Source organism: Peromyscus eremicus, chromosome 1, assembly GCF_949786415.1.
Source record: "Peromyscus eremicus chromosome 1, PerEre_H2_v1, whole genome shotgun sequence".
Classification (NCBI taxonomy): domain Eukaryota; kingdom Metazoa; phylum Chordata; class Mammalia; order Rodentia; family Cricetidae; genus Peromyscus; species Peromyscus eremicus.
Window position 1 is genome coordinate 157531732 of NC_081416.1, and position 24429 is coordinate 157556160.

The window sequence follows — 24429 nt, forward strand, 5'->3', positions numbered from 1 at the left end:
AAAGAGAGGCTGTGTTACCAGGTGCTACAGGAGCCAGAGCGTCATTCTGTTGAGGGATTCAGGGAGCCTGAGCAAACTGCACTTCAGAGTTTAAATGTGACAGGGAGCTGTGGGACCTGAGTCATTGTACATATCACCTCCTGGTCGTCATTAGTTAGGATTGTTAGGTTAGAGCAGGAAGTGGACATGATACCCCGGAACTGATTTCCTTCCTTAGTGCTTAGCTCGGATTAAACCTGGCCCTTTACTTTTAATTTGGCTTATTGTGTTGGTGGAGAAACCTACAACTTGAGAATCAGAGATTCTTCTTCCTTCCTCCCTCCCTTACTTTCTTCCTTTCCTCTCTCTTTCTCTCCCTTCCTTTTAATTTTAAAATTAAAAAAACTGAGATAACTTTTTTTTCCCTCTATATCCCAGACTTGACTCAAACATGAATGATGAAATTACATGAGTGTGACATCACCCCCAAATTTTTGTTTGGTTAGCTTTTGGCTAGGGCTAGAGATGGAACATAGTGTTTTTAGACAGTCTCATTGTGTATTTTTGGCTGTCCTAGAACCTGCTAGGCAGACCAGGGTGGCCTTGAACTCGGAGACCTGCCTGCCTCTGACTCCCATGTGCTGGGGAAAGGTGTGCACCACCATACCCAGCTTGTCTTCTGAATATTTTACACAGGAGATTGGGCACCGGATGCCCGCAAATGTCAGCAGCAGGAAGGGAAGGAAGGCCATCTAAAAACCAGAACCGAATGTCTGCATCAGGTCTGATGGCGTCTTGATCCTGGCTCCCCAGCCTTTCTATCACCCAAATGTGGCCCTTCAGTGGGTCACCACCACCACCACCTTCCTACACCAATGCCCTCCACTTGGAATAACATCACACAGCCTGAGGCCAAATGGAGTTTAATTGGGAGCTCCAGTGACACACAGACCAAGGGGAACAATTCCGCAGGGATGCTGAGGTCTGGGACATTGAGTTCTAAATGACAGTGCAGCCAGAACTCAGGGCACAACAATCTCGGAGGGCCTTTCTGACATCCTGGGGAGGGGCGTTGATGCGAGGGTACTGGGATGCCTCAAACCCCATGGAGGCTCCGTTGGAGTTTCTGGGGGTGTAAGACTGAGTCTAGGGAGGTGATCACCGCTGATCCAAGTAGGAGAAAGTTAAAGATTTCTGGGGTGTTTCACAGAAACAGTCAAGTGGGCTCGATTTCACAGAAATCATCTAGATAGCCCCTTGTAGAGGGAGGAGGTATCACATGACCCCAAATGTTGGGGACTGCTCACCTCCCCCAGTGCCACTTTGGGGTTTTAATGTAAGACCCTAATGGCAGGATATTCCACATATATTATCAAGAATCTGCGACATGAGCATACGCTGACTGTCCCACGGGACGGTGGGGACTGGAAAATCAGTCCAGGTTCTGGGTTTCAGTCCTAAGAGGACAAGCCTGGGGGTGCCACACGGCTCCTCTTCAACAGTTGCCGGAGCTGGGGACAGAGAAGGTAGCATGAGGCGTGGGGAGGGTGGAGGAGGCCTTTCAAAGGCCGGGGTTACACGTGGGAGGCTGAGGGGTGCCTTGGGTGGGGTTACCGACAAGGGAGAAAGTGAGTGGGGTCACTCGGGTTGGAAGGTCACAGGTCTAAAGTCAAGACAGGGGTTGAGGTCATGTGTGGTGGTCCATGCCTGTCATCCTACTACTTTGGGTGGCTGAGGAAGGAGAACTGGGAGTCAGGGGTCATCCTGGGCTATATACTGACACCCATGTGAGGTTTGGGGTGAACCTGTGTTCAGACTCTGTTAGACACCCAGAAACCAGAAAGGTTTTGCTAGGCAGGGTTCCCATCTTGGGGTCAGGGTCAGAAATTACATCTAAGGCTAGAGTCCAGGGTTGGGAATAGTAATTCAGAGGTCTCACTAGGGGACTGAAGGCCACAGTACAAAGAAAGGGAGTCAGAAGGAGTTGTCATAGTGAAGAAAGGGTCAGACGTTAAGGTCAAAGGTCACCGCTTGGGGTTTTTTGTTTGTTTGTTTGTTTCCTTTTTGAGACAGGGTCTAACTACGTAGGCCCGGCTAGCTCAAATTCTCACTCTTCCTGCCTTAGTCTTTCAAGAGTTGGGATTATCAGAGGGTAGTACTCAGCATAGGTCACTCTTTGAAGCGAAGAGTGGACAGGGACCAAGGACACCTTCTGAGACTCGATGTCATCCTCTAAATCAGTGTTGGTGCGGTTGGGGGACCCCCCCACCCCCCCGCCCCGATTAGCTCAAGTCAGGCCAGTGCTTACCCCCTCAGGGCCCGGCCCAGGTCGCAGCAAATGAACAGGCTGCTCATTCTCCAGGTTGCGCAGCGTCGGGTCTGCTCCAGCTGCCAGCAGATGCCTCACAATGGCCTCCTGGGGCGGCCCAGGGGGCAGGGCAGCCGCCATGTGCAGGGCCGTGTTCCCATGGGCCTGCAACCACAAAGATCCAAGTGCCTGGGTCTTCTAAACCGCACTTCTGCACCCTGCCACATCCACAGCTCACCCGTCACCCTTCATAGCCACACTCCACCCACCCGACTACAGAATACACATTCCTTTCACACTCCGCACATTGTCCCCTTTACATCCACAGCTCACAGGACCCCAATGCTCACCTGCCCCTTGCAACTGTATCTCAAACCACCCGCAAATCTCTGCCTGTGTCCTACCTTCATATTGACAAAGGCCCGCAGGTCCCCCCTCGGCAGCCCCAGTAGCAGCTGAACCAGGGTAGGGTTGGCAGCCTGGACAGCCAAGTGCAGAATGGTCTTGTTGCTCTTGATCTCCTAGGAGGAAAAGAACAGTAGAGGTCAGGCTAGCCTTCCACCACAGCCCCCTCCCCCAAGACACCTGGCAGCCACCAGGAGTGCCTTGCACAGATGTATGTGTTGTGTACTATGTAAGAAGACATGGCTAAGGGAGGCCATTTGTAACATATGTATCATAGGACTACACATTCAATATGACAATTTTCCAGTTCAAGTGTCTCCGAAAAAAGATGCTTTTCCCAGTCCCTCAAAAGAGCTTTCTGGGCTAGGAGTTGTCCTGGTCACACCTGGTGTGTCCTCCTACTGCACACACTAAAATGCACCCTGTCTTATACAGACTGTACTGTAACATAAGTACTGGAGCGAGGAGGCATTAATCAGCAGACATGTCTATGTAGGACACTGGGCTTCATAGTTTGGAGCAGTGGTTCTCAACCTTCTGTGGGTGATACATTGTATACCCTAATAAACTTATCTGGGGGTCAGAGAACAGAACAGCCACTAGGTTAGACATAGAGGCCAGACAGTGGTGGCACACACCCTTAATCCTAGCATTCTGGAGGCAGAGATCAGAGGACCAGGAACTAGAGGCTTTTTTGTTTCTTTTTGTTTTTTTGTTTTTTTGAGACAGGGTTTCTCTGTGTAGCTTTGCGCCTTTCCTGGAACTCACTTGGTAGCCCAAGCTGGCCTCGAACTCACAGAGATCCGCCTGGCTCTGCCTCCCAAGTGCTGGGATTAAAGGCGTGTGCCACCACTGCCCGGCGAACTAGAGGCTTTTAAGCAGGATCAACTGAGAAGTTGTCGAGGTGAAGTTGGCTGTGGCTTGTTCTATTCCTCTGATCTTTCAGCATTCACCCCAATATCTGGCTCCAGGTTTTTTTATTAATAAGACCGTTTAGCAATTCATCTACAACCTTCCTAATGCTGTGACCCTTTAATAGGGTTCCTCATGTTGTGGTGACCCCAACCATACAATTATTTCATTGCTACTTCATAACTGTAATTTTGCTACTGTTATGAATTGTAATATAAATATCTAACATGCAGAATATCTGATATATGATCTGCAAAGGGGTCATGACCCATAGGTTGAGAACTGCTGTTTTAGAGGAAAAAAACGTTTTCTAAAATGAAACTTTACTACATGCTTTTATAAGGAGCCTTAGGGTCTCTAGCTTTTATGCCCTCTACTGGAGCGTTCTAGGCAGGAGCTCTATCACTGAACCACACCCCAGCCCCTCACTGGGGGATTCTAGGCAGGGGCTCTACCACTGAGCCATACCCCAGCCCCTCACTGGGGGATTCTAGGCAGGAGCTCTACCACTGAGCCACACCCCAGCCCCTCACTGGGGGATTCTAGGCAGGAGCTCTACCACTGAGCCACACCCCAGCCCCTCACTGGGGGATACTAGGTGGAGCTCTACCACTGTAATAAGCATGAGGAAGCTCTGGGTTCCACTCTCAGCAACCAAAAGAAAAAAAAAGAAAGGAGGGAAGAAAGGAAGAAAGGACAAATAGTTATGGGAAGAATTACAGGCTTGTACTTGCTCAAAGACAGCACAGGACTGGCCCTGGTGATGCAGTTTATCAGCTCTGCACTTGGGAGTTTGAGGTCAGTCTGGGCTACATAAAGAGACTGTGCCTTAAGTAATGACAATAAAATAAATAATAATATAGGTTTGTGAAGAGCTTGCCCAGCCTGCACTAGAACTTGGGTTAAATCCTCAGCACCAGCAAAAACTGAAAGGAAAGCGGGTGAGAGGATGGGATGATGGGAGTCGCTGTGGTTGCTGATCACCGACGTAATACAGGCACACAGGGCACATTATGACAGTCTTTGCAATTAATCCATGTTCAAATTTGTTTTTGGAAGAACAGTTTATTAAATACAGGCCAAAGGGGTAATAGGCTGGGTAGTAGCTATAGTACATCTTCCATCCTATGCTCAAAACTCTTGAACTAAAAAAACTGTTTAAAATGAAATAATATGGAATTCTCTCAGCCTGCCTATGAAGGCATCACTATCACAGGACAAAAGGGTTAAATATGTCATTAGGACCGGGCGGTGGTGGCGCACACCTTTAATCCCAGCACTCGGGAGGCAGAGCCAGGCGGATCTCTGTGAGTTCAAGGACAGCCTGGGCTACAGAGTGAGTTCCAGGAAAGGCTCCAAAACTACACAGAGAAACCCTGTCTTTAAAAAAAATAAAAATAAAAAAAAAATGTAATTAGGAGCCAAGTTCTAGGGTCAGATCCCTGACCCCTTGGGTCTAATTCCCTTTCCAACACAAAAGCTATGGGACTTCTGAACCCTGGGACTCAGATTTCTCATCAATAAAATGTAGAAAATAAGAGTACATGCCTAGAGGGGTGGGGATGGGGTTGGCAAAGGCTGATCAAAGTCACTCCATGCTTGGTAAATCTAAGATCAATAATATCCACATGGATGACCAGGCCTCAGAGAAGTGGAGGAACATACTCAGGGTTACACAGGTAGATGAGGCAGTGCCAGCATTTTTTAGTCCCCTGGGCATCCAGGTGGCCCTTTGCACACACTTTCCTATGGGTCTGCCCGTCCCCTGCCACCCAAGCTCACCTGGCTGGTATGACTGGCACCCATTTGCAGCAACATCTGCACACAAGTCAGTCTGTCTCGGGCTTGGGAACTCAGCATCCTTGGACAGATGCTATGTGGGGGCGTAGCAGCATTGAGAGCCAGGATGGCTGTGTGGAGGGGGGTAAGGCCTGTGGAACGGAACAGTGAGGAACCTGCACCTGGACATCCACCCTGACCAGCCAGCCTGCCTGCCTGCCACACCAGCCATGACCAGCTCACCTTCGAAGTCTCTGGCTTCCAGGTCCACGTGAATGCCTGATTTAAACACAGCCTAGAAGGAGAAGAGGAAGAGAGCTGTGGAAGGGTCTCCCTAAACCTGGTCCTGGAAACCAGGCTCTGGATAACTAGCCCACCCCAGACACCCTGGGTCTGCCTGCCGGCCATACCGAAAGGACTCCTGGGAGCCCGTATGTGGCAGCCACATGCAAGACAGAACGGCCTTGATGGTCAGTAGCATTAGCCTCTGCTCCCAGGCTCAGGAGGTCTTCCACAATCTGTGGCTGGTTGGCAGCTGCTGCCACCAGGAGAGGAGTCTGCAAGTCACAACAGAATCAGCCTGGGCTCCCGGAGTCCTCCCTTCTGAAAGTCAGGTGCCCTCTTCCCCAGGTGCAGAAGTCTGGACTCCTGGCCCTCACCTTGCCTTTATGCTCACGAATATCCAGCTGTCGGTACATCTGTAATACCTCTGCTGCAGCATACGCTGCCCAGCGCAGTCCCTGAGCCGCAAACAGGTGCAAGAACCTGAGGATGGGTGGGGGTGGGGGCAGCAATGAGAGGAGCCCCCACCCCAGAGAAGCCAGGAGTCTGTAGATCATCCTGTCCCTCTGTACTTACGTGTCTCCTTCCTCATCCTGGGCCAGTAGCTGTTGTGGCCCCAAAGCCAGTATGTGAGCTCGGGCTGTCTCCAGGGAGGGTCCAATGGATGGAGGCAACTGTGGAGATCCTGAGGGGAGGCTAGAGACTCTCCAGGATCCTACCTGTGACAGGGAAGGTTCTGTATACAGCCGGGTATCCAGAGAGTCCTGAGGGGTCCGGGGAGGGGGTGGGAAGAGTCAGTCAGCTGAGAATTCTCATCACACACAGCACACAGCCCCTGGTCACATGGGTGAGACCAGGAGGTGACTTTGAACCCTGGGACTTCAGTTTTGCCACAAGGAAGAAGAGTTTTTTGTTTTCTGCTTGCTTTTGTCTTTTGAGAGAGGATATCACTGTGAAGCCCGGGCTAGCCTTGAACTTGAAGCAATTCTGTCCCAGCAGTCTGAGTGCTGGGATTATGAGCATGTACTATTATTATACCTAGCTTGTTTTTGTTTCTGCTCTGTTATACAGCCTAGGCTGGCTTCTTTTTTTTTCTTTTTTTTCTTTTTAAAATGATTTATTTATTTATTATGTATACAGTGTTCTGTCTGCCTCTAAGTATACTTGCAGGCCAGAAGAGGGCACCAGATCTCATTACAGATGGTTGTGAGTCACCATGTGGTTGCTGTAATTGAACTTAGGACCTCTGGAAGGGCAGCCAGGGCTCTTAACCTCTGAGCCATCTCTGCAGCCTAAGTATTAGTTTCATTCAAGAAATCAGTTAGTACACTTGAATCCTGTTTCCCTCTTCTTCAGTCCCGTTTAATCTGATACATCAGAAGCTACCAGAGCCATGCTTCAGGCACAGTGTTGTTGTTTTTTTTTAATTGAAAATAGAATTTTTTTCATACAATAGATTCTGATTACAGTTTCCCTTCCTCAAATTCCTCCCAGAGCCTCCCTACCTTCCCACTCCCCCAAATCCATACACTTTCTCTCTCTCTCTCATTAGAATACAATCAGGCATCTAAAAAATAGTAATACTAATAAGATAAAATAAAAACAAACTAGAATACGACAAAAAACAAACAGGAATAAAGAAGTGCAAGAAATACAGACAGACACATAGATTTGCACACACAGAAAATCCATACAAACAAAATCAGAAACCGTAATATTTAAGGAAAAGATCTGTAAGGAAAAAAAAGAAAAAACAGACAAAACATTATGAAACAAAACCCCTCCAAAAATACCAGAGTGTGTTTGGTGTTGGCCGTCTACTGGCTTCTAACTCACAACTAGCTGGCTCAAAATGGCAGTCCTCTTGTCTCTGCCTCCCAGGGGCTGAGGCACAGGCATAAGCCAGTACACCTGTCCCTGACATCGTAGAATACTGCATGGATGTAACTGAGATTCTCATGGAGAACCCATGGCCTCTTGCATGCTAGGGAAGAGCTTGACCACGGAGCAACACTCCAACACTCTCTGTTTTTCACTTTTTATTTAAAGATGAGGTCTTACTAACGTGCTCAGGGCAACCTTGAACTCATTCTGCAGCCCAGGCAGGTCTCACAGTCCTGCTTCTGCCTCCCTCCTGAGCAGTTGGAATGGCAGGCTTACATCACTAGGCTCAGCACAACTGGGAATTTTTTAGGGGCCCTTAAGCATATGTCTCCGTGTATAATTTACCTCCATCCCCAGGGGAAATGGGCCTGAGCGCCCTGGGTCTGACGGTGGGTAGAAATCAGGAGTCAGGAAGCCTTCAGCAGCAGAGTACGGGCAAGAGCTATCTGTATAAGAAGCATGGGTGCTGGGGTCCCAGTCTGCAAAGCCTGAAGGGGGAGCCAGGGTGCCAGGTCCTGAATCCACGGTCTCTTGGAAGGTGGGGAAGTGAGTGTGGCCTGAAAGGAAGAGGATGGGCAGGGATCAGCCTGTTATTAGAGACTGGGAGACACAGCCAGGGATAGTGAACCTGGAGGGCTGGGACTGGAGACACTGAGGAAGGAGCTGCTGGGTCCTCCAATCCTGGAAATCAACAAGTTGGTCTGAAGCAGCTGGGACCTGGACTGCTGGAATCACAGAACTCTGGGTCCTTTCAGGACTACATGCAAACTACTGGGCTACAGAGAACCAATGTGAAATCCCAGGGGTTTCTGTTCTGTTTCCTTTTGGGGGACAAAGTGTCTTAGATAGCTCTAGCTGGCCTAGAACTCACACCCAATGGCACTCCTCCCCGCTCAATTTCTGGAGTGCTGGGAACAGGCATGTGCAACTATGGAAGGTGTCCATCAAATTTTCTCCTGTGTCTCAACAATAATGAAGGCTGACCTCCTGGTCTCCAAGGTTCTAAGAGCTGGGATATCTAAGTGTCTAAGAGAAGTTGGGGCTGGGAACCAACTTTCTATTCTTACCTGCTTCTGCCTCGTTCACAGATGGGGTCAGTGGCGGGGCCAGGGGAGGGGAGAAGTGGCCCTACAGTGTAAAGAAAATGAAAACAAGAGTGAATTTACGTATCTGGAAGATTTGGGTCTGTTCCCCACCTGCAGACCACCAGAGTTAGGACTACAACTCCCATGTCCCGGAGCGCACATGGCTGCGTGTGTGGTCCTATACCGGACCCCCCGAGACTCACCGGAACCCCACCAGCCTCAGGCTGCTGCTGACGGCGTCTCTGTTCTTCCAGGAGCTTCTTCACGGTCTGGGTTGGGCAGTGGCTGCGCTCACTCCGACTCACTGTGTGGGGGAAGGCAGAAGGAAGTCATCAGGAATGTTTAAGTCACCCAAATGTACCCTCGGCGGCAGCAGTGGGCAGCGAGGAGTGGAGGTGGGCGCCCTCCTTTCTCACCCGCGCGGAAAATCTGGCACATTGATGCTGCCAGAGAACTACAAAGCCAATAGAAGATGCTGAGTGCAGGGCCCGCCTCCGCCATTTCCTTCCTTTTACTCCACGCTTTTCCTCTGCCCCAACTTTCCACCAGCGTAGTGGAAACTGAGGAAGTGGGGAGGCTAGCACTCCTCTGAAGCATCTGTTTCCTCCATACCCAACTCCTCTGAAGCATCGCCACATCCGTAAAAAATCCCAACCTAGGCTCCTGACGCTTGGAGGGGAGGGTTGGGGGTCTGCTAATCTCTACTTCCTGAAAAGGCATATACAGGTTCCTCATGTCTGTTTTAAACAGTGGAGGCACACTCCCGCAATCTCAGCACTCGCGAGGTGGGGACAGGAGGATCACGTGCGCAAGTCCAGTCTCATCTACATACTAAGTTAGAGGACAGCCTGGACTACCCCGGACCCTGCCTCAAAACAACAGATTATTTCTCTATTCTAGAATCTGACATGTGGGGCTCGGGGCGTGGCTCAGTGGATGGTAGAGGGGGGCCTACCGTCCTCAGCACTGAAAAAAGGTGAGCTGCTGCTCTGGGGACCACCACTCTTGTCCCATCCTCTCTGCCAGGGTCTACAAAATCAGTAGAGATCTGGAGTCGCAAAGCTCCTGCCCCCACCTCTGCAGACTTGGGGGGAGGGACCCACCATCCCGCCCATGCATCCCATAGATGCAGCACCCTTTCATCCAGAACCCAAGAGTCCGGATCCTCAGTCTCCTTCTCCCGGACCTGGAAGTCCGGTTCCCAAGACCCAAGAAGAGAAAAATCCCCCAGCTCAGGTTTCCGGGCTTCGACTCCGGGCAAAAAGGGTTAAGCAAGCCGGGGATTGACTCGGAAGCCTCTGAGGCGGGACGCCACGCGCTGACGTCACCGCGCTCACGCAAGGGAATCTTCCATCTCCCAGTTCCGCTCCGGACTCGGCTGCAGGTGTCCCGCTCGGAGGCGGGGCGCGCAGCGAAGCGCTGCGCCCGTGGAATCCCCGCGCACGGGGAATTCCTGTCCCGCCCGGGGTCCCTGCACCCGTGGTGCTCTGGGAAATCCCAGGGCGGGGCAGGGCCCGGCCGGAGAGGTCTAACGCCGGACCTTTGGGACCCAAATCTGCAACCATAACCATAGTGCAACCCCCTCCTTGGGGGAAAGAGTCGGGGTCCCTTCGTCCTCTTACAGGATCCCAGGATCAGGCCTCCCAACCCTTGCACCCTACCCCCTACCCCAAGATTCCAGATCTCCCTCTTAATCTCCAACACTCTGAAGACTCAGGAGTCCAGAATCCCATCCGCTTCTCTTCAGCCAGCTCCCTTAACCGTTGAGGACACCCCTACTCTCCGGGCCCAGCTTAATGCTCCAGCCAACCCTCAAGCGCTCTGAAAGTCGCGTGCCTCGCTTTACCCCATCCTTACCTCTCGGATTCTTAGGTGCAGATTGCGGGCCCCCAGGGCCGCGACCTCGGCGCTGCGCCAGCCTCGCTGCTTCCCCCGCGGAGCCGCCGCCGGGTCCCCGATCTAAAGCCAGGATCCCCGCGAGTTTTTAAATTGGGGTTTTGACCACGCCCATTCAAAGAGGACCCCGCCCACAGTCCTGGGAGTCCCCGGTTTAGCGCTAGAGCAAACTTTGTCTCTGAATGGGAGGGGCTGACCTTGAAGGGTCTGATAACCTTGTCTCCATGGATGGAGGGTGCTGGGGTCCTGCCTCCAGGAAGAAGGGGACACTGGGTCCTGGAATTCTGAGTCTCTGGCCAAGGGGAGCTGGAGGCCTTGACTTGGCTGTGCATAGGCAGAGCAATGCTGTTGGGTCCTGGGGGAGAGTCTGGACCCCATGGCCTCCTGGAGAAGTCCTTAGGCAAGGGTGACTTAAATCTCTCCCTCTTTCCACGTGGCCTTTCCCTTCTTTAGAGTCAACTTTCATTTATAACCCCCCTCCTCCCCCTTTGGTTTCAGTTTTGATTTCTGTGTGTGTGTATGAGAGAGAGGCAGAGAGAGAGGCAGAGAGAGAGACAGAGACAGAGACAGAGACAGAGAGGCAGAGACAGAGACAGAGAGGCAGAGAAACAGACAGACATGGGTTCCTGTAGCCCAGGCTGGCCTAGATCTCTCGGTAACTGAGGATAATCTTGAACTCTGCCTGCGGCTCTTGCTCTCTCTCCCGAATGTCAGATTACAGGTGTAGGCTACCACATCCAACTACCAATATTTGCTTTTTTGTTTTGTTTTGAGACAGGGTCTCATTACGTAGCTCTAGCTGTCATGGAACTCACTACGTAGACCAGGCTAGCCTTGAACTCACAGAGATCCGCCTGCTTCTGTCTCCCAAGTGCTAAGACTTAAAGGTGTGAGCCACTATGTCCGGTTCTAATATTTGCTTTAAAAAATGCTGGGTGTGAGCTCCCCTGGAGGTCACAGAACATGTGCTCTTCAGCCTGCTGCGGAAACACTGCCTTTTTGTATGGATTCTGGGACTCTAGCCCAGGTCAAGTGCCTTCATCTGCTGAGCCATCTCCCTACCCCTCACTTTGTTTTTGAGGCAGTCAGGTCTTCCTATATAGCCATGGCTAGCCTGGGATGCTAAATGGCAGGGATGGCCCTGAACTCAGAGCCACCTTCCTCCCTTAGGACTCCCTAAGAATTACAGGCTTGGGCTATCATGCCCAGCTCACTTACTATCACTTTAAAAACTGTTAGGGTAGAGGAGAGACACTTTGCTGGGTGCTTGGGATAGAGAGGTGTGCACCAAACAGGATTTCCCAGCCCTCAGGAGGGACTGACATTCTCAGTTCCCACTTGGTGACCTTCCTTGGCACTTATCTGCAGCGACCAAATTTCTCTCCTGCTTTCAATACTCTGCCTGGTGTTGGGTCTCTCCCTCCCCTGCTTCCGCCCTCAGCTTCCCTAGCTGGTTACAGGTTCCCTTTCTCTGCCGCCAGTGTGTGTGTGTGTGTGTGTGTGTGTGTGTGTGTGTGTGTGTGTGACTTCGTTAGTGAGTTCATCCAGTCTTATGGTTGGTTTTAAATGCTATCTTTTAGCCACAGCCCTCAGATTTACATGTCAGGACCAGATGTCCCTGAAACCCAACTGTGGACATTCACGTCTCCAGAGAGCTCCGTCAGGATCTCCAACTCAGTGTGCCCAAACGTAGGCAGCCCTCTCTCCCTCCTTAGCCAGCTCTTCCAAACAAACTCTCTTGTCAACCCAATTCTCCATCTTTCTAATCTCCCTCAGGCCAGAAGCTACAGTCACCCCTGGTCCCCTTTATAACACACACCCTCTCCAGCCCCAAATGTTGTTGGCTTTACTTCCAAAATATTTCCAGAGTCTCCCTGGTACCCACACCATGGTCCACCTGCCACTCCCACCAGGATTATGACAGAAGCTTCTCTGGGCGCTGACTCCCCCAAATTTGTTCCCCAGAATAAGTCTTAAGGACACACATGTACCCACACACAGGAAGTATGTAGCATAGTCACCAGCAGAGTGACATCCGTTCTGGCTTCCTCCCTTCTCTACTGCTCTCAGGACCTCTCAGGACCACAGTCTTTGGCCAGATCCCTTCAAGCCTCAGCCCACCATGACCCCTCCGGGCCACCTCTTGTTCCTGCTTCTGCTCCCAGGTGAAGCTAGCACTCAGGGTTTGAGGGGACAGAAAGGCTACCATGTGATATCAGGGGTGCGGAGGACAAGCCCTTCTCCCTGTGCCCTTTTCTTTCTTGAGAGCCACTGCGTCTCAAGGTCTGGGTCCTTGGGGGTGGGGCGTGGGATTGTGGAGCTGTGAGCTCTCCTCCCTGCTAGCTCACTTGTTCCCCTTTTCTGGTCATTATCTGTGTTCCAGGAAGCTCCACTTCTCATTTACCTCTCCAGTGTGGAGCTTAGGTCTCAAGCATCCCACCCGCCCTGAGCCGGTGTTGGGGACTACTCCCCGACCCCTATCCACTTTCTCTCTTTCCACAGTGGCTGCAGGTCAGACGCCAGCAGGTGAGGGATGAACTTCAACAGCTGCCTCCAATCCCGAAGTCTGGCCCACAGCACTCCCCTGGCTCCTGACATTTCCTTAATCCCCCAGCCCTTTCTGGTCCATCTTGACTCTTCACCACCCAATTGTTAAGGAATCTTCACCACCCAATGTTAAGGAATCTCCTTAACAGATTCCTGGTGTGCCCAGGGCACAGCACTCGGGGTTTTGTGACTCCCCAGCCTCTCTTAGCTCCCTCATCTCATTTTACTCCCTAATCCCCCCAAATCTACCCACTCTCTGGCATGTGGGGGTGGGGAGAGGGGCTCCCTGTGGGCAAAGAGACCGATCTCAGCTGCCTGCTTGTCTGGGCTCTAACCCCCAGGTTCCTGCTCAGGATGTGGGCCTCTGTCCCTGCCGTTCCTGGCAGGCCTGGTGGCTGCAGATGCGGTCTTGTCACTCATAATCGTGGGGGTGGTGTTTGTATGCATGCGCCCACACAGCAGGCCTGCCCAAGGTGAGCAAGCACTGGGGCGGGGCCTGGAGAGTGGGTAGCAGTCCCTAGGGAAGAAGGGGGTCCCACAAAGGCGGTCCCCGGGGAAGCCCTGGAGGAGGCGCTTGGGAAACCCTGGGGGAGGTATCTGGGGAACCCCTGAGGAAGCCCCTGAGGCAGGGGGTCTCCCAGGAAGGTGGTGTGGGTGGTCATGCTTCATGCTCTCTCTACCCCACCCACCAGAAGACAGTAGAGTCTACATCAACATGCCTGGCCGAAGCTGACCTCTGCAACTTCTGACTCTCCCGTCTTGGATCACGTGGGGGTGCCTGGGAACACACTCCTTCTGGACTGGAATAAAGCAATTCAAATGCCTCTAGTCTTGTTCTTCCCAGAGTCTGACTTCTAACCAGGTAGCTGTTTCCCGATTTAAGAGCATTCTTGGGGCCCCACGGTTACCCTCACAAATAGCATAATTCAGTCATGGTTTTTGCTCCGTCATTTATTTGTGGACAGAAGTGGGGAGAGGTCAGACATCTCAGGGGGAGCACTCTGTGGATCTGTATCCCAGGGAGGGCATGTTGAATAAGCATCAGGAATGGCTGGATCCAGGCATCAGGTTGCTGGTCGGCATAGTGTGGGCTCATCTGTAATACTGCCTCTGTGTGTTGAGGTCGCTGTAGACGTCTGGCCTCTGGCCCTGAAGCTCCTAAAAAGACAGAGGCCATCATTGGAGGGGCCCCAGTAAGCCAAAGAAATCTAGCCTCCTAATGACCTTCAAGGTCCTTGGCAGCTTCTGCAAACTTAAAATCATGAAAGAGATCCAGATTTTATTCCAATGTCCGCAGTTCTCTCACTTCTCTGTCTGGACATTATGTCCCAGCCTCAAGGCTTTACACTTGCAGTTCCCTCTGCCTGGAAAGCCAGCTCCCTAGAGTGTCAACCTCCTTCTCACCCTTTCCAGCTTGGATATTTCTCAGCTTCCCCGTCTTCAGTTTCTTTCTCAACCCCACCATTATCACACTGGCTGTTTTATTCTCTTCATAATATCACCCCAAAATGATTTTGTTAATTTACTTCAGATCAGTCTCCCCAATTAGGATGAGTGTGCTGACCCATGTAGGTCTCAACCAAGCCACTAAATAAATAAATAAATCAGGCTGACATTGGCCCTACAGTTTCCTGGCTCTGAGGGACTGGACAGCCTCCTCAGTCTTCTGGGCCTCAAGTGATCAAACCTGAGGTTTGTTTGTTTGTTTTTCCGACACACGATTTCTCTATGTAGCCCTGGCTGTCCTGAAACTCTCTGTAGACCAGGGTGGCCTCGAACTCACAGAGATCCGCCTGACTCTGCCTCCCAGTGCTGGGATTAAAGGCGTGCACCACTGCTGGGCATCAAACTGGAGAATCTTACACTTTGCAAAGAAAACTTTTCTCCAGCAGGGAGGCCAGTGGGTAGAACTGGCTGCAGGCGGTGAGGCGACTTTCAGAGAAGGGATGAGAAGGTCCTGGTCTATGGCGCCAGGGGCAGACTCTGAAAGCCTGTGCCAGAGACCAGTCCGGATGTGTGTTTCTCCAGAGTTTCCTAACCCCTCACTCCTATCCCAAAGGTTAGGGAGGAGCCCTGAGGCTGGTGAGGTGGCTCAGGGGGTAAGCACGTGCTGCGAAGCTTGACAACTCGTTCGAGTTCTGAGACCCACAGGTGGAAGGAGAGAACTGACTCCCACATGTTGGCCTCCACATGGCTGCCAAAGCATAAGCACCCAACCCCCACCCACATACACCCGTAAATAACCAATCAAATAAATGCAATTTAAAAAATAAGACCTGAAGTCCTCCTATGGCCTGCCTGCACACACATACACACACACACACACACACACACACCACAGACACATACACAAACACACACACACACACCACACACAAACACACACCACATTTACAAACACACAAACACACACATACCACACACACACCACACACATATATACACACATACCACACACACACACAAACACACACACACCACACACAAACACACACCACATACAAACACACACACACATACCACACACACACATACCACACACACACACACACACACATACACACACACACAATAGAGTCTTGACAGAGAGGGAGTAGACATGACTGACTACATTATGGTTTTTAGGAATGAATTTAATGACTGCTTGCACTGTCTCTAGCTTACAGACATAACTTTGACTTACTTTCACTTGAATTAATTCTGTTATTTATTTATTTATCTATCTATTTATTTATTTATTTATTTATTGGGTTGAATCCTGGGCCTTGTGCATGCTAGATGAGTGTAGTCTGAGCCGCATTCCCATCCCATTCCACTTTTAATTTATTTTTCTTTTTAAAAGACAAGACAGGGTTTCATCCTGTAGCCCTCACTGGTCTGGAACTCTCTAGGTAAACCAGGCTGGCCTCAAACCCACAGGGATCCCCCTGCCTCTGCATCCTCAGTGCAGACAATGCAGGCATGTGCCACCATGCCTGGTTCTGTTTGGTATGTTTGAGATACTCTCTATATGCTAGACTGACCTTGAACTCACAGTCCTCCTGCCTAGCTTCTGAAATCCTGAGACAGTTGCTAATTATTAATGTTTATTTTGGTGCTGGGTATTAAATAAAGGGCTTTGCAAACAGCAGCCACGTGCTGTACCACACCATGCTGTGTGATACCCCTACGCTCACCCCTTTTGTTGAGACAGGGTCTCTTTCTGTAGCCCAGGCTAATCTCAAACTCACTAAATAGCCCAGGTTGGCTTCAAACTTCCCATCATCTTGCCTCCCAACTTCTGGGATCACTTTGTACGTTTTGTGTGGGGTTTTCTGAGCAGCCTAGCTTTGGTCAGCTGTTCAAAGGAATGTCCAATGCTCACATCATGCTTCTGCAACACCGTAACCCCGGTGAAGCTCCTCTCTAGAGATACCACACTAAATTCTATTCCCTGCCTCACCAAGGACTTCTCCCAGATCAAAGCAAGGCTAACAAAGACAGAGTCCCTCTGTGTGCCTCCCACACATCTGAGGATGAGCATAAAGGTCATGATTAATCATTGAACATGTTGGACAGATGCCTCCTTTGTTTTCAAGATTGGGGGTGTGGCTGGGGAAGGGACCTTAAGGTGCTGGAAAGGGTTGTGTGTGTGGGGGGGGTCGGGACTAGAAGCAGGCAAGAGTGAAGGTAGAGAAAGATTTGGTGTTCTTACCTGATAAGGTGACTCTGTCTCTGCAATGCGCTGTTTCCGGGTCCCTGGAGAGGGACAGAGAGTGACACAGGATGTAAAGATAGACTAAACTGTGAATTGGGACTATATTGTTGTTGTTGGCTTTTTAATTTTGTTTTGTTTTGTTTGTTTGTTTGTTTGGTTTTTTGAGACAAGGTTTCTCTGTGTAGCCCTGGCTGTCCTGGAACTTGCTCTGTAGACCAGGCTGGCCTCGAACTCACAGAGATCTGCCTGTCTCTGCCTCCCAAGTGCTGGGATTAAAGATGTGCACCACCACCGCTCCTGTTTGGGTGTTTTAAAACCAGCCCTTCTGAGCAACTTGGAGATGGTTCAGCAGTTTAGAGGAGGTACTGCTCTTGCAGAGGACCCAAGTTCAATTCCCAGCACCCACATTATAACTCTAGGTCCAGGGCATCTGGCACCACTTTCTGGCCTTGGAAGACACTGAACTATTAAAACTAAACAATTAAAATATATATAAAAAGAAGTAAGAGAGAAAAAAGCCCCCAGCCTTCTGGCCTGAAGGTGTAACTCAGTTGGTAGGGAGTGCTCGCAGTACAAATGGGAGTCCCTGTCGGGGTCCTCAGCATTAAGGGAAGGAACAATAACAAATCAGCCCTTCCATCCCCAGCCCTTAGGTATCGGTGACCTTGAAACGTCCCCCAACCCCCTCTTCCAACAGTCCAGCTCCTGAGTGCCCCACTCACCCTCTGCAGCCCCTCGGCCTCGAGGGATCAGGCGGCCCAGAGAGTAGACAGCCAGGGCGATGAGCAACGTCAGCACCAAGTCACCCAGCACGATCCCAGCCAGCACACCCGGGCTCACGGGAGAGCAGTTGCAATCTGGGAAATTGTCACAGGAGGATGAGGAGGGTGACATAGGTTGACAGTCAGGGACTGGGTGTTAGCAGAGAGAGGGTTAGAAGGGAAAGGTGACGTGAGGAGTCTTTGTGGGGAAGGGTGAAAGATTGGGAGTGTCATGGCTTACCACTCTGGGCTTGAACGGGACTGAATCCTAAGAAGGAAAAAAAATTAGGTAAACTGAGAGAGGCAGAGGCAGGAGAATCAGAAGACTGGGGTTATCCTCAACTACATAGCAAGTTTGAAGCTAGCCTGGGCTATATGAGATTCTATATCCAAAAGGAAGATGTAAACTGAGGCCCAGCCAGACAGTGATGTAGAGGCTGGAGAACACAGGAGAAGGTAGGTCTCACGGCCCCCGGGGGCTGGTACAGAGTCGACTGGCCAGTGTGTAGGGTCTGTGTCAGTGTGTCTGGTTTAGATCTCCCCTCCCACTGCTTCTACCAGGTCCCAAATCGTGGGGCCTCCAGCTCAGGCAGAGACCCAGAGGCCCTGGAGGAACCTTCTTCCGCCCAGCCCTCCCCTTCGGCTGTCCTGTCCTTCCTGCTCTCTGCCCAGCCCTGGCCCTGAGCTGAGATGAAGGCACAGAGGACAGCTGCAGAAGCCCCCGACTCACCTCCCACAGTCAGAAGGACAGGAAGGAACAGAAGGTGCCAGGCGGGCTCCAGGGCCCCCATGGTGGCCAGACGTGCACTGGACACCACAGTCCAGCGGCTGGTGGGATGTGGTGTGACGTCCAACCAAGTGAAGGAGGAAGTCTGAGGTGGGTGGTGGCAGCAGGAGGAGGGGACAGCAGCAGGGAGGGGGGGCAGACAGACATGACACCAGAAAGAATGTGGCCAAGGGACTGTGCCATACACAGTCTTCATGGACTGGACGAAAAGGACCAGGGAAACTCACAGCAGGTCTTGATCTCCATCTCCAGACAGAGGACAGGTACAACAGGAGGGACAGGGGGTGACAAGAATTGAAAACAGTTCAGCCTCTTCTGGCTGGGCAACCTTGAAGAAGTCACTTAGCCTCTCTGGGCCTCGATTGTTTCCGTCCACAAGATTGAGAGTAAAACCGTACTTTTTTGCGGGGCCGTTTACCAGCTGACGTTCCTAGAGCAGGTCCGACACTTATCTGTCTTGTCAGCATCAATACCCTTGTCACGGTCACAGGCTATCATTAAGAGAGAGTCCTGGGCAGGAGCACTCATGACAGAACTCCCAAATGTGTCGCCTCGTCTCCCCAATATTCATCTGAGGTAGATGCCTTTCCTCCCGTTTCACAGAGAGGTAAAGACAGTAGCCCACAGCCACACAGCACAGACAGATCTGAGACCCAGCACCTAAAGATGGCCATTTCACTGACAGAGGAGAAAAGATGAAAGGCAGAGAGAGAACACCAGCAAAGCAAAGAGGGTGAGGATTCCTGCCACAGATGTGCACACCACAGAGACAGAGCTGGGGCCTGAGGTGAGGCAGCTGGTGGCCATGTGGTGACCACTGGGCCTGGCGGGCTGTGCTGCTCAGTGAGGAAGCAGCTGGGAGCCAGTGAAGAGGGGAGCTTGTTGGGGGAAGGAGCAGGGACTATTTTAGTCCCTGGCAGGAGCCTAAGCTGGAACTGGTGAAGGAGGAACCTGAGGTTGGAGTCCTTGGGCGTGAGCCAGATGCAGGACGCCCCCTCCCCCAAACTCATGTCACACTCTGTGGGCACCAGGGTGCAGGAGAAAGGGGAAGCTGGATGGTGGTCATGGGACAGATGCTGACGCCACTGTGGGAGGGAGGGACTCTAGAGTTGGGTGGAGGGTCTCTGACAATCATGGCCACTACTGCCCAGGCCAGGCTGAGTCTGGGCCCTGAAGAATCCAAAAGTGTCTTCCTAAGGTCTAGAGCTGGCAGGGGAGGAAGTGGTCCGCTGTGCCCAGAGGCCTCTCAATGGGGGTGTGAGCTAAGTGAGTGACAGTTAGAGACCTGAGTCGGGCTATGGGCAAGGCAGACCTGGACCTGCTGGGGGTCAAGGCTCCCTCTGGCTGTGAGCAGAATGTGGGGACTTGAATCAGAGAAGGATGCAAGGCCAGCTTCTCCTGGGGCTTTGTGAGGATCATTAGAACTGTGCCTGACACATTGTGAATACTCACAGCAGGTTAATTATGCTCATGGGTAGGGTTAGCATGTCCAGGGGTAAGCTATGGTCTGCCCTTCCTAAATCTTTCTCCCATTCCCCAGCTTCCCAGCAGGACTCTTCTGACCCCTCCTCCCACCCTGGCCATGCCTGATCTGTGCCCAGAACACATGCAATGGAACAGCCAAGGTACTGGGGTACGACTCAAAACAGAGCAAGCACGGCCCTGGGCTTTGCTGGGGTTCTGGCGTCCCCTTTAGTTGCTAAGATATGGGAAGTTCTAGGAGTCTCAAGGGAGAGATGTTGGTGGGCATTTGTGGGATATGAGCTAAGATCAGGCTGAGTGTGTGTGTGTGTGTGTGTGTGTGTGTGCGCGTGCTTCGCGCGCGTGAGTGCGCACACGCCCTTCAGGGTGTGTGGCCAGAGGACAAACTCAGGTGTCATTCCTCAGGATTGTCTACCTTTCTTCTTTTACTGGTCTGAAAAATACCAAGTAGGCCACATTGGACCCCCAGAAATTCTCCCGTCTCTGTCTCCCTGGTTATGGGGTTACAAACACAGTGTAAGCCACGATGCCCAGTCTTTTATGTGGGTCCTAGGGATCAAACAGGTCCTCCAGCACTTTATCAACTGAGCCTCCTTCACAGATCCAAGGACAGGTTATTTACTGACCAAAAGACAGATCATCACATCCATCCATCCATCCACCCACCCGTCGGTCCATCCATCCATCCATCCATCCATGCATCCATCCATCCATCCATCCATCTTCCTTCTTTTCTTTCAGATTTATTTTTATGTATATGTGTGAGTGCTTAAATGTACGCATGTACACCACATGGCATGTCTGGTGCCCTCAGAAGAGTGCATGAGATCCCCTGGAACTGGAGTTACAGGCAGTTGTGAGCTGCCATGTGTGATCAGAGAACAAAACAAAACTTAACCACTGAGTCATTTCTATAACTTGCCTTTTTTTTCTTTTCCTTCCCTCCCTTCCTCCCTCCCTCCCTCCCTCCCTCCCCCCCTCCCTCCCTCCCCCCCTTCCTTCCTTCCTTCCTTCCTTCCTTCCTTCCTTCCTTCCTTTCTGAGACACAGTCACACCACGTAGCTCAGGATAGCCCAGGACTCTATGTATCTCAGCTGGCTTTGAGCCCACAGTCCTCATACTTTAACACCCATATACCAATGTTAAGGAGTGAACCCCCATGACTAGCTCAGGAGCAACATCTTGCAATGCTTTCACAACTGTGGGGGTGCAGGCCACAGGAGCAGCCCACAGAAGCAGGCCACAGAAGCAGGCCACAGGAGCAGGCCCACGCGTGCTCGTCTCCAGGCCCGATGGTGGGTCGGGTTCTAGCTCTGGGAGAAGGAAGGGGAGGCAGTGTAAGCAATCTTCTGAATGGCTCTGCTCTGCAATGGTGCCAGGCTGCAGGAAGCTGGGCTGAGGTTTGTAAAATGGCCCAACCTCTCTAAACAGCAGGCCAGAGCTGCGGAATGGATAAACCAACTTTCCCAGACCTCAGGCATCTGTTGGCTCTGTGGCTGCCACAACCCACCCTCCCTACAGCAGCCTGTGAAGCTTCTGAAAAACAGACCAACAGACCCGTGGTGTAGCTCAGTGGTAAAGGGTTCAATAACCATGTCCAAGGACTAGGATTCTGTCTCTAGCACTAAAGGAAAAAAAAAATCAAATAACCTGATTTTCTTTTTCATGTATCCCATGCTGGCCTTGAACTTACGTAGCCAAGGGTGATTTTGAACCTTCTGACTCTTCTGCTTCCACCTCTGGAATGCTGGGATTACAGAACCACTCTGCTCGCTTGTTTTGTTTTTTTGGGTCAGTATCTCAACCTACAAATGATCTTCTCACCTCTCCTTCCCAAGTGCTGTGATTCCAGGAGTGTGCTACGAGGCCTGCCTTTACCTGAGCGGCAGAAAGAGTTTCGAGTAGACACATCACGAAGGAGAGGCACTAATGGCCAGTCAGCGGGAGGTGAAGCTACATTAGACATCGTTAGTCACCAGGGAAACACAAGTGAGAAGGCCACTGGAGAGACGCCACCACACACCCACTGAGTGGCAACAGAGATGTGGAACTGGAAGTTTCACGCTGGCAGGAAACTGAAAGAGCGGACATTTGGAAAAACGGCTTGGGAGGTTTTATAAAGCTAAGTATTTACCTCGCCAGTGATTCTGAAATCCCACTACTGTTTACCCGAGAGAAATAAAATCACAAGTTCACATGAAGGCGTGTAGGGTCAAGTGGGTGCCGGGGTGAACATCTGTAATCCAAGCACTGAGGAAGCAGAGGCAGGGGGATTGCGAGTTTGACTCCATAGTATGGGTCACATGAGGAGACTTGGCCTCGAAAAAATATTTTTTTTTGTGTTAAATGAAAACCATAAACATCAAAGACACTAGTAATGAGAAGCCATGGGCTGGTTAAATGATTGCCTAACAATGACCAAGCCTTGTGCCTGAGCCCCAGCACTACTAACTGGGTGAGACGGAACACACATCTGGAGTCAAAGGCAGGAGGATCAGGAGTTCAAGGTCATCCTCGGCTACTTTGCAAATTTTAGGCCAACACTAAGACCCTGTCTCACAACAAACAACAACAAACCACAAATCCAAAACTCTTGCCAATCTTTGCCGTCGCTCAGCAGTTAAGAGCACATACTGTTTTTGCAGAGAACCCAGGTTTGGTTGCCAGCACCTACATCAGACAGCTCACAGCTGCCTGCAGCTCCAGCTGCCCCAATCTGATGCCCTCTTCTGGCCTCTGTGCGTGCCTGTGTTCACATGCAATACATACAGATGCACACGCACACACACACACACACACACACACACACACACACACACACACATTAGAATGTAAAAATAAGCCTTAAAAAATAAAAAGTCTTGTCAGCGAGCTAGAAACCGTAAAAAGCAAAGGGAACGCCAAAAAAGCAACTCTAGAAACAAAAAGTACAATTACCAAAATTAAAATTCAATGGGTATATTTAACGGAAATGAATGCTCTAAAAAAAGGCTAGTCTAAAATTCAGTAGAGGAAAAAATACTGAAAATACATAGGATGAAAGAGCATGTCTAGCTTGTTTTACCATAGCCCCAGGAGAACGGGGTACCAGCGATAGTCAAATAGATCACAGTCAAATAGTCACAGCCAGACTGTAAAGCTGCAATGCCAGGGGTGGGCTACCCCCACGAGTTCTTCACCATGGAAGGCCCCGAGGCCCCCAAAACAATACAGGCTGTTGCCGTTGCTCCTGGTTGCCAGCCAGAACTGTGTGGAAAGACTCTATTGCTGAAGACACCTCATACTTTGTTGCTGGACGTAGAGAAACCAAGTCAGAACTGAGCTGGAAGCTACCTCCTGCTGGTTTGCGTTCTTGCACTAGACTGGGCTGCGGTACAGGTTACTGGGACAGAAGAGTCACCAGCAGCCTTACTCAGCTGTGGGACCTGTGCGCTATACCATAGACTATATACATAGACAACATGTGTCCACAGTGTAATAGTGGTATGATGTTATGTGTGTAACCAACCTCTTCCTCACTGGATTTGGTGCCCACTCCATAGGCAAGAATTCACACTGAAAAACCTGTTCAAAATCAGGGCATAGCATGTAGTAAGTAAAGTGCTATTGTTGTCTTGCCAAGTGGACTTGGTGTGCCCACCAAATTGCCTTCTAGATCACTATGTTTGTGTCTGTAAATTGGGGATCAGTGTACCTTTTTTTTTTTGTAGTGAGCTCTAGTTTACCAAAGAGATACAACTGATCCAAGTTCTAAGAACAAGTTGAGTGCCGAATGCTTAGCCTAAATGGGACCTCTGTGTCACCCCCTCTAAGCCCAGAGAACATTACTGAGGAAATGTCGTGGAACACGGTCTTCCAGGGGTGGCATGGTGAACTCCTGAGCTCTCAGCTGCTGTGATTACCCGCACAGGATTTGTACAAAACATCTGGCCCTGACATCACTCCTCGCTGAAGGAGGAGGGGACCATGAGGCTGCACCCCTCCTTGGGGAGCTAATGGCAGTTAATGGTTGCTGAGGAAACGCGATACTTTCTTCAGTGGTATAGTCACCGGTAAAGTCACTGTCCATGCTCCTGTAAACTCCTTACCCAGGCTCCTGTAAGTAACCCTACTCACTGGGAAGGGAGAGGAGGAAGGGAGAGGAGGAAGAGGGAGAGAGAAGGGGGAAGGAGCGATAGAAGACTGCCTGAGAGATGGTTCAGTGGTTAAGAGCATTTGTTCTTACAGCAAACCTGGGTTTGATTCCCAGCACCATAAGATGGCTCACAACAATCTGTAACTCCAGTGCAGGGGATCCAATGCCCTTCACAGGTCCCAGGCACACACACAGGTGCACACACACACACACACACACACACACACACACACACGAAAAAAAAATACATATATGTAAAATAAATCTTTATTATTTTTTTGGTTTTTTGAGGCAAGGTCTCTCTACATACCCTGACTGGCTGATCTGCAACTCATTCTGTAGACCAGGCTGGCCTTGAACTAACGTAGATCCACCTGCCTCTGCCTCCCCTAAAGGTGTGTGCCACCATGCCCTGTTAAAATAAATCTTAAAAAATAATCTTAAAAAATAAATAAAAGGCCTAGCTGGGAAGAAGAAGGTTCATCAGGAG

At 50.8% G+C, this 24429-nt stretch overlaps 3 protein-coding genes across 3 annotated transcripts; 1 reads left to right on the forward strand and 2 right to left on the reverse strand.

Annotated features, from left to right (window-relative positions):
- Positions 1-886: 886 nt before the first annotated feature.
- Positions 887-12420, reverse strand: Nfkbid (NFKB inhibitor delta). Its single transcript, XM_059278525.1, has 13 exons — positions 12381-12420; positions 10492-10593; positions 8838-8938; positions 8617-8677; positions 7895-8106; positions 6242-6384; positions 6043-6148; positions 5794-5940; positions 5627-5678; positions 5387-5535; positions 2692-2808; positions 2288-2452; positions 887-1490 (listed from the first exon to the last, which is right to left on the reverse strand). Exons 1-13 carry the CDS (start codon positions 12418-12420, stop codon positions 1437-1439), a joined length of 1449 nt encoding a protein of 482 aa, XP_059134508.1. The 3' UTR covers positions 887-1436.
- A 176-nt stretch (positions 12421-12596) lies between these two features.
- Hcst (hematopoietic cell signal transducer) lies at positions 12597-13901 on the forward strand. Its single transcript, XM_059276197.1, has 4 exons — positions 12597-12695; positions 13033-13056; positions 13419-13550; positions 13770-13901. The coding sequence occupies exons 1-4, from the start codon at positions 12653-12655 to the stop codon at positions 13808-13810; spliced, it is 240 nt and encodes a 79-aa protein (XP_059132180.1). The 5' UTR covers positions 12597-12652; the 3' UTR covers positions 13811-13901.
- Positions 13902-14013: 112 nt separating this feature from the next.
- Tyrobp (transmembrane immune signaling adaptor TYROBP) lies at positions 14014-18401 on the reverse strand. The gene is made up of 5 exons (XM_059276290.1): positions 18266-18401; positions 17780-17803; positions 17497-17646; positions 16772-16815; positions 14014-14235 (listed from the first exon to the last, which is right to left on the reverse strand). The coding sequence occupies exons 1-5, from the start codon at positions 18324-18326 to the stop codon at positions 14170-14172; spliced, it is 345 nt and encodes a 114-aa protein (XP_059132273.1). The 5' UTR covers positions 18327-18401; the 3' UTR covers positions 14014-14169.
- Between the last annotated feature and the right edge of the window lie 6028 nt (positions 18402-24429).

Excerpts from the sequence above, each read along its gene's own strand:
- Hcst (XM_059276197.1), top strand. The coding sequence starts at position 12,653 with ATGACCCCTCCGGGCCACCTCTTGTTCCTGCTTCTGCTCCCAG. Across the intron at positions 12,696-13,032 it reads GTTCCTGCTTCTGCTCCCAG|TGGCTGCAGGTCAGACGCCA; the intron begins GTGAAGCTAGCA and ends CTCTTTCCACAG. Across the intron at positions 13,551-13,769 it reads ACACAGCAGGCCTGCCCAAG|AAGACAGTAGAGTCTACATC; the intron begins GTGAGCAAGCAC and ends CCCACCCACCAG.
- Nfkbid (XM_059278525.1), bottom strand. The coding sequence starts at position 12,420 with ATGGTGTGGGTACCAGGGAGACTCTGGAAATATTTTGGAA. Across the intron at positions 5,941-6,042 it reads TTCGTGAGCATAAAGGCAAG|ACTCCTCTCCTGGTGGCAGC; the intron begins GTGAGGGCCAGG and ends TGTGACTTGCAG. Across the intron at positions 5,536-5,626 it reads GGAAGCCAGAGACTTCGAAG|GCCTTACCCCCCTCCACACA; the intron begins GTGAGCTGGTCA and ends TCCGTTCCACAG.
- Tyrobp (XM_059276290.1), bottom strand. The coding sequence starts at position 18,326 with ATGGGGGCCCTGGAGCCCGCCTGGCACCTTCTGTTCCTTCCTGTCCTT. Across the intron at positions 17,804-18,265 it reads TGTCCTTCTGACTGTGGGAG|GATTCAGTCCCGTTCAAGCC; the intron begins GTGAGTCGGGGG and ends TTTCCTTCTTAG. Across the intron at positions 14,236-16,771 it reads AGACAGAGTCACCTTATCAG|GAGCTTCAGGGCCAGAGGCC; the intron begins GTAAGAACACCA and ends CTGTCTTTTTAG.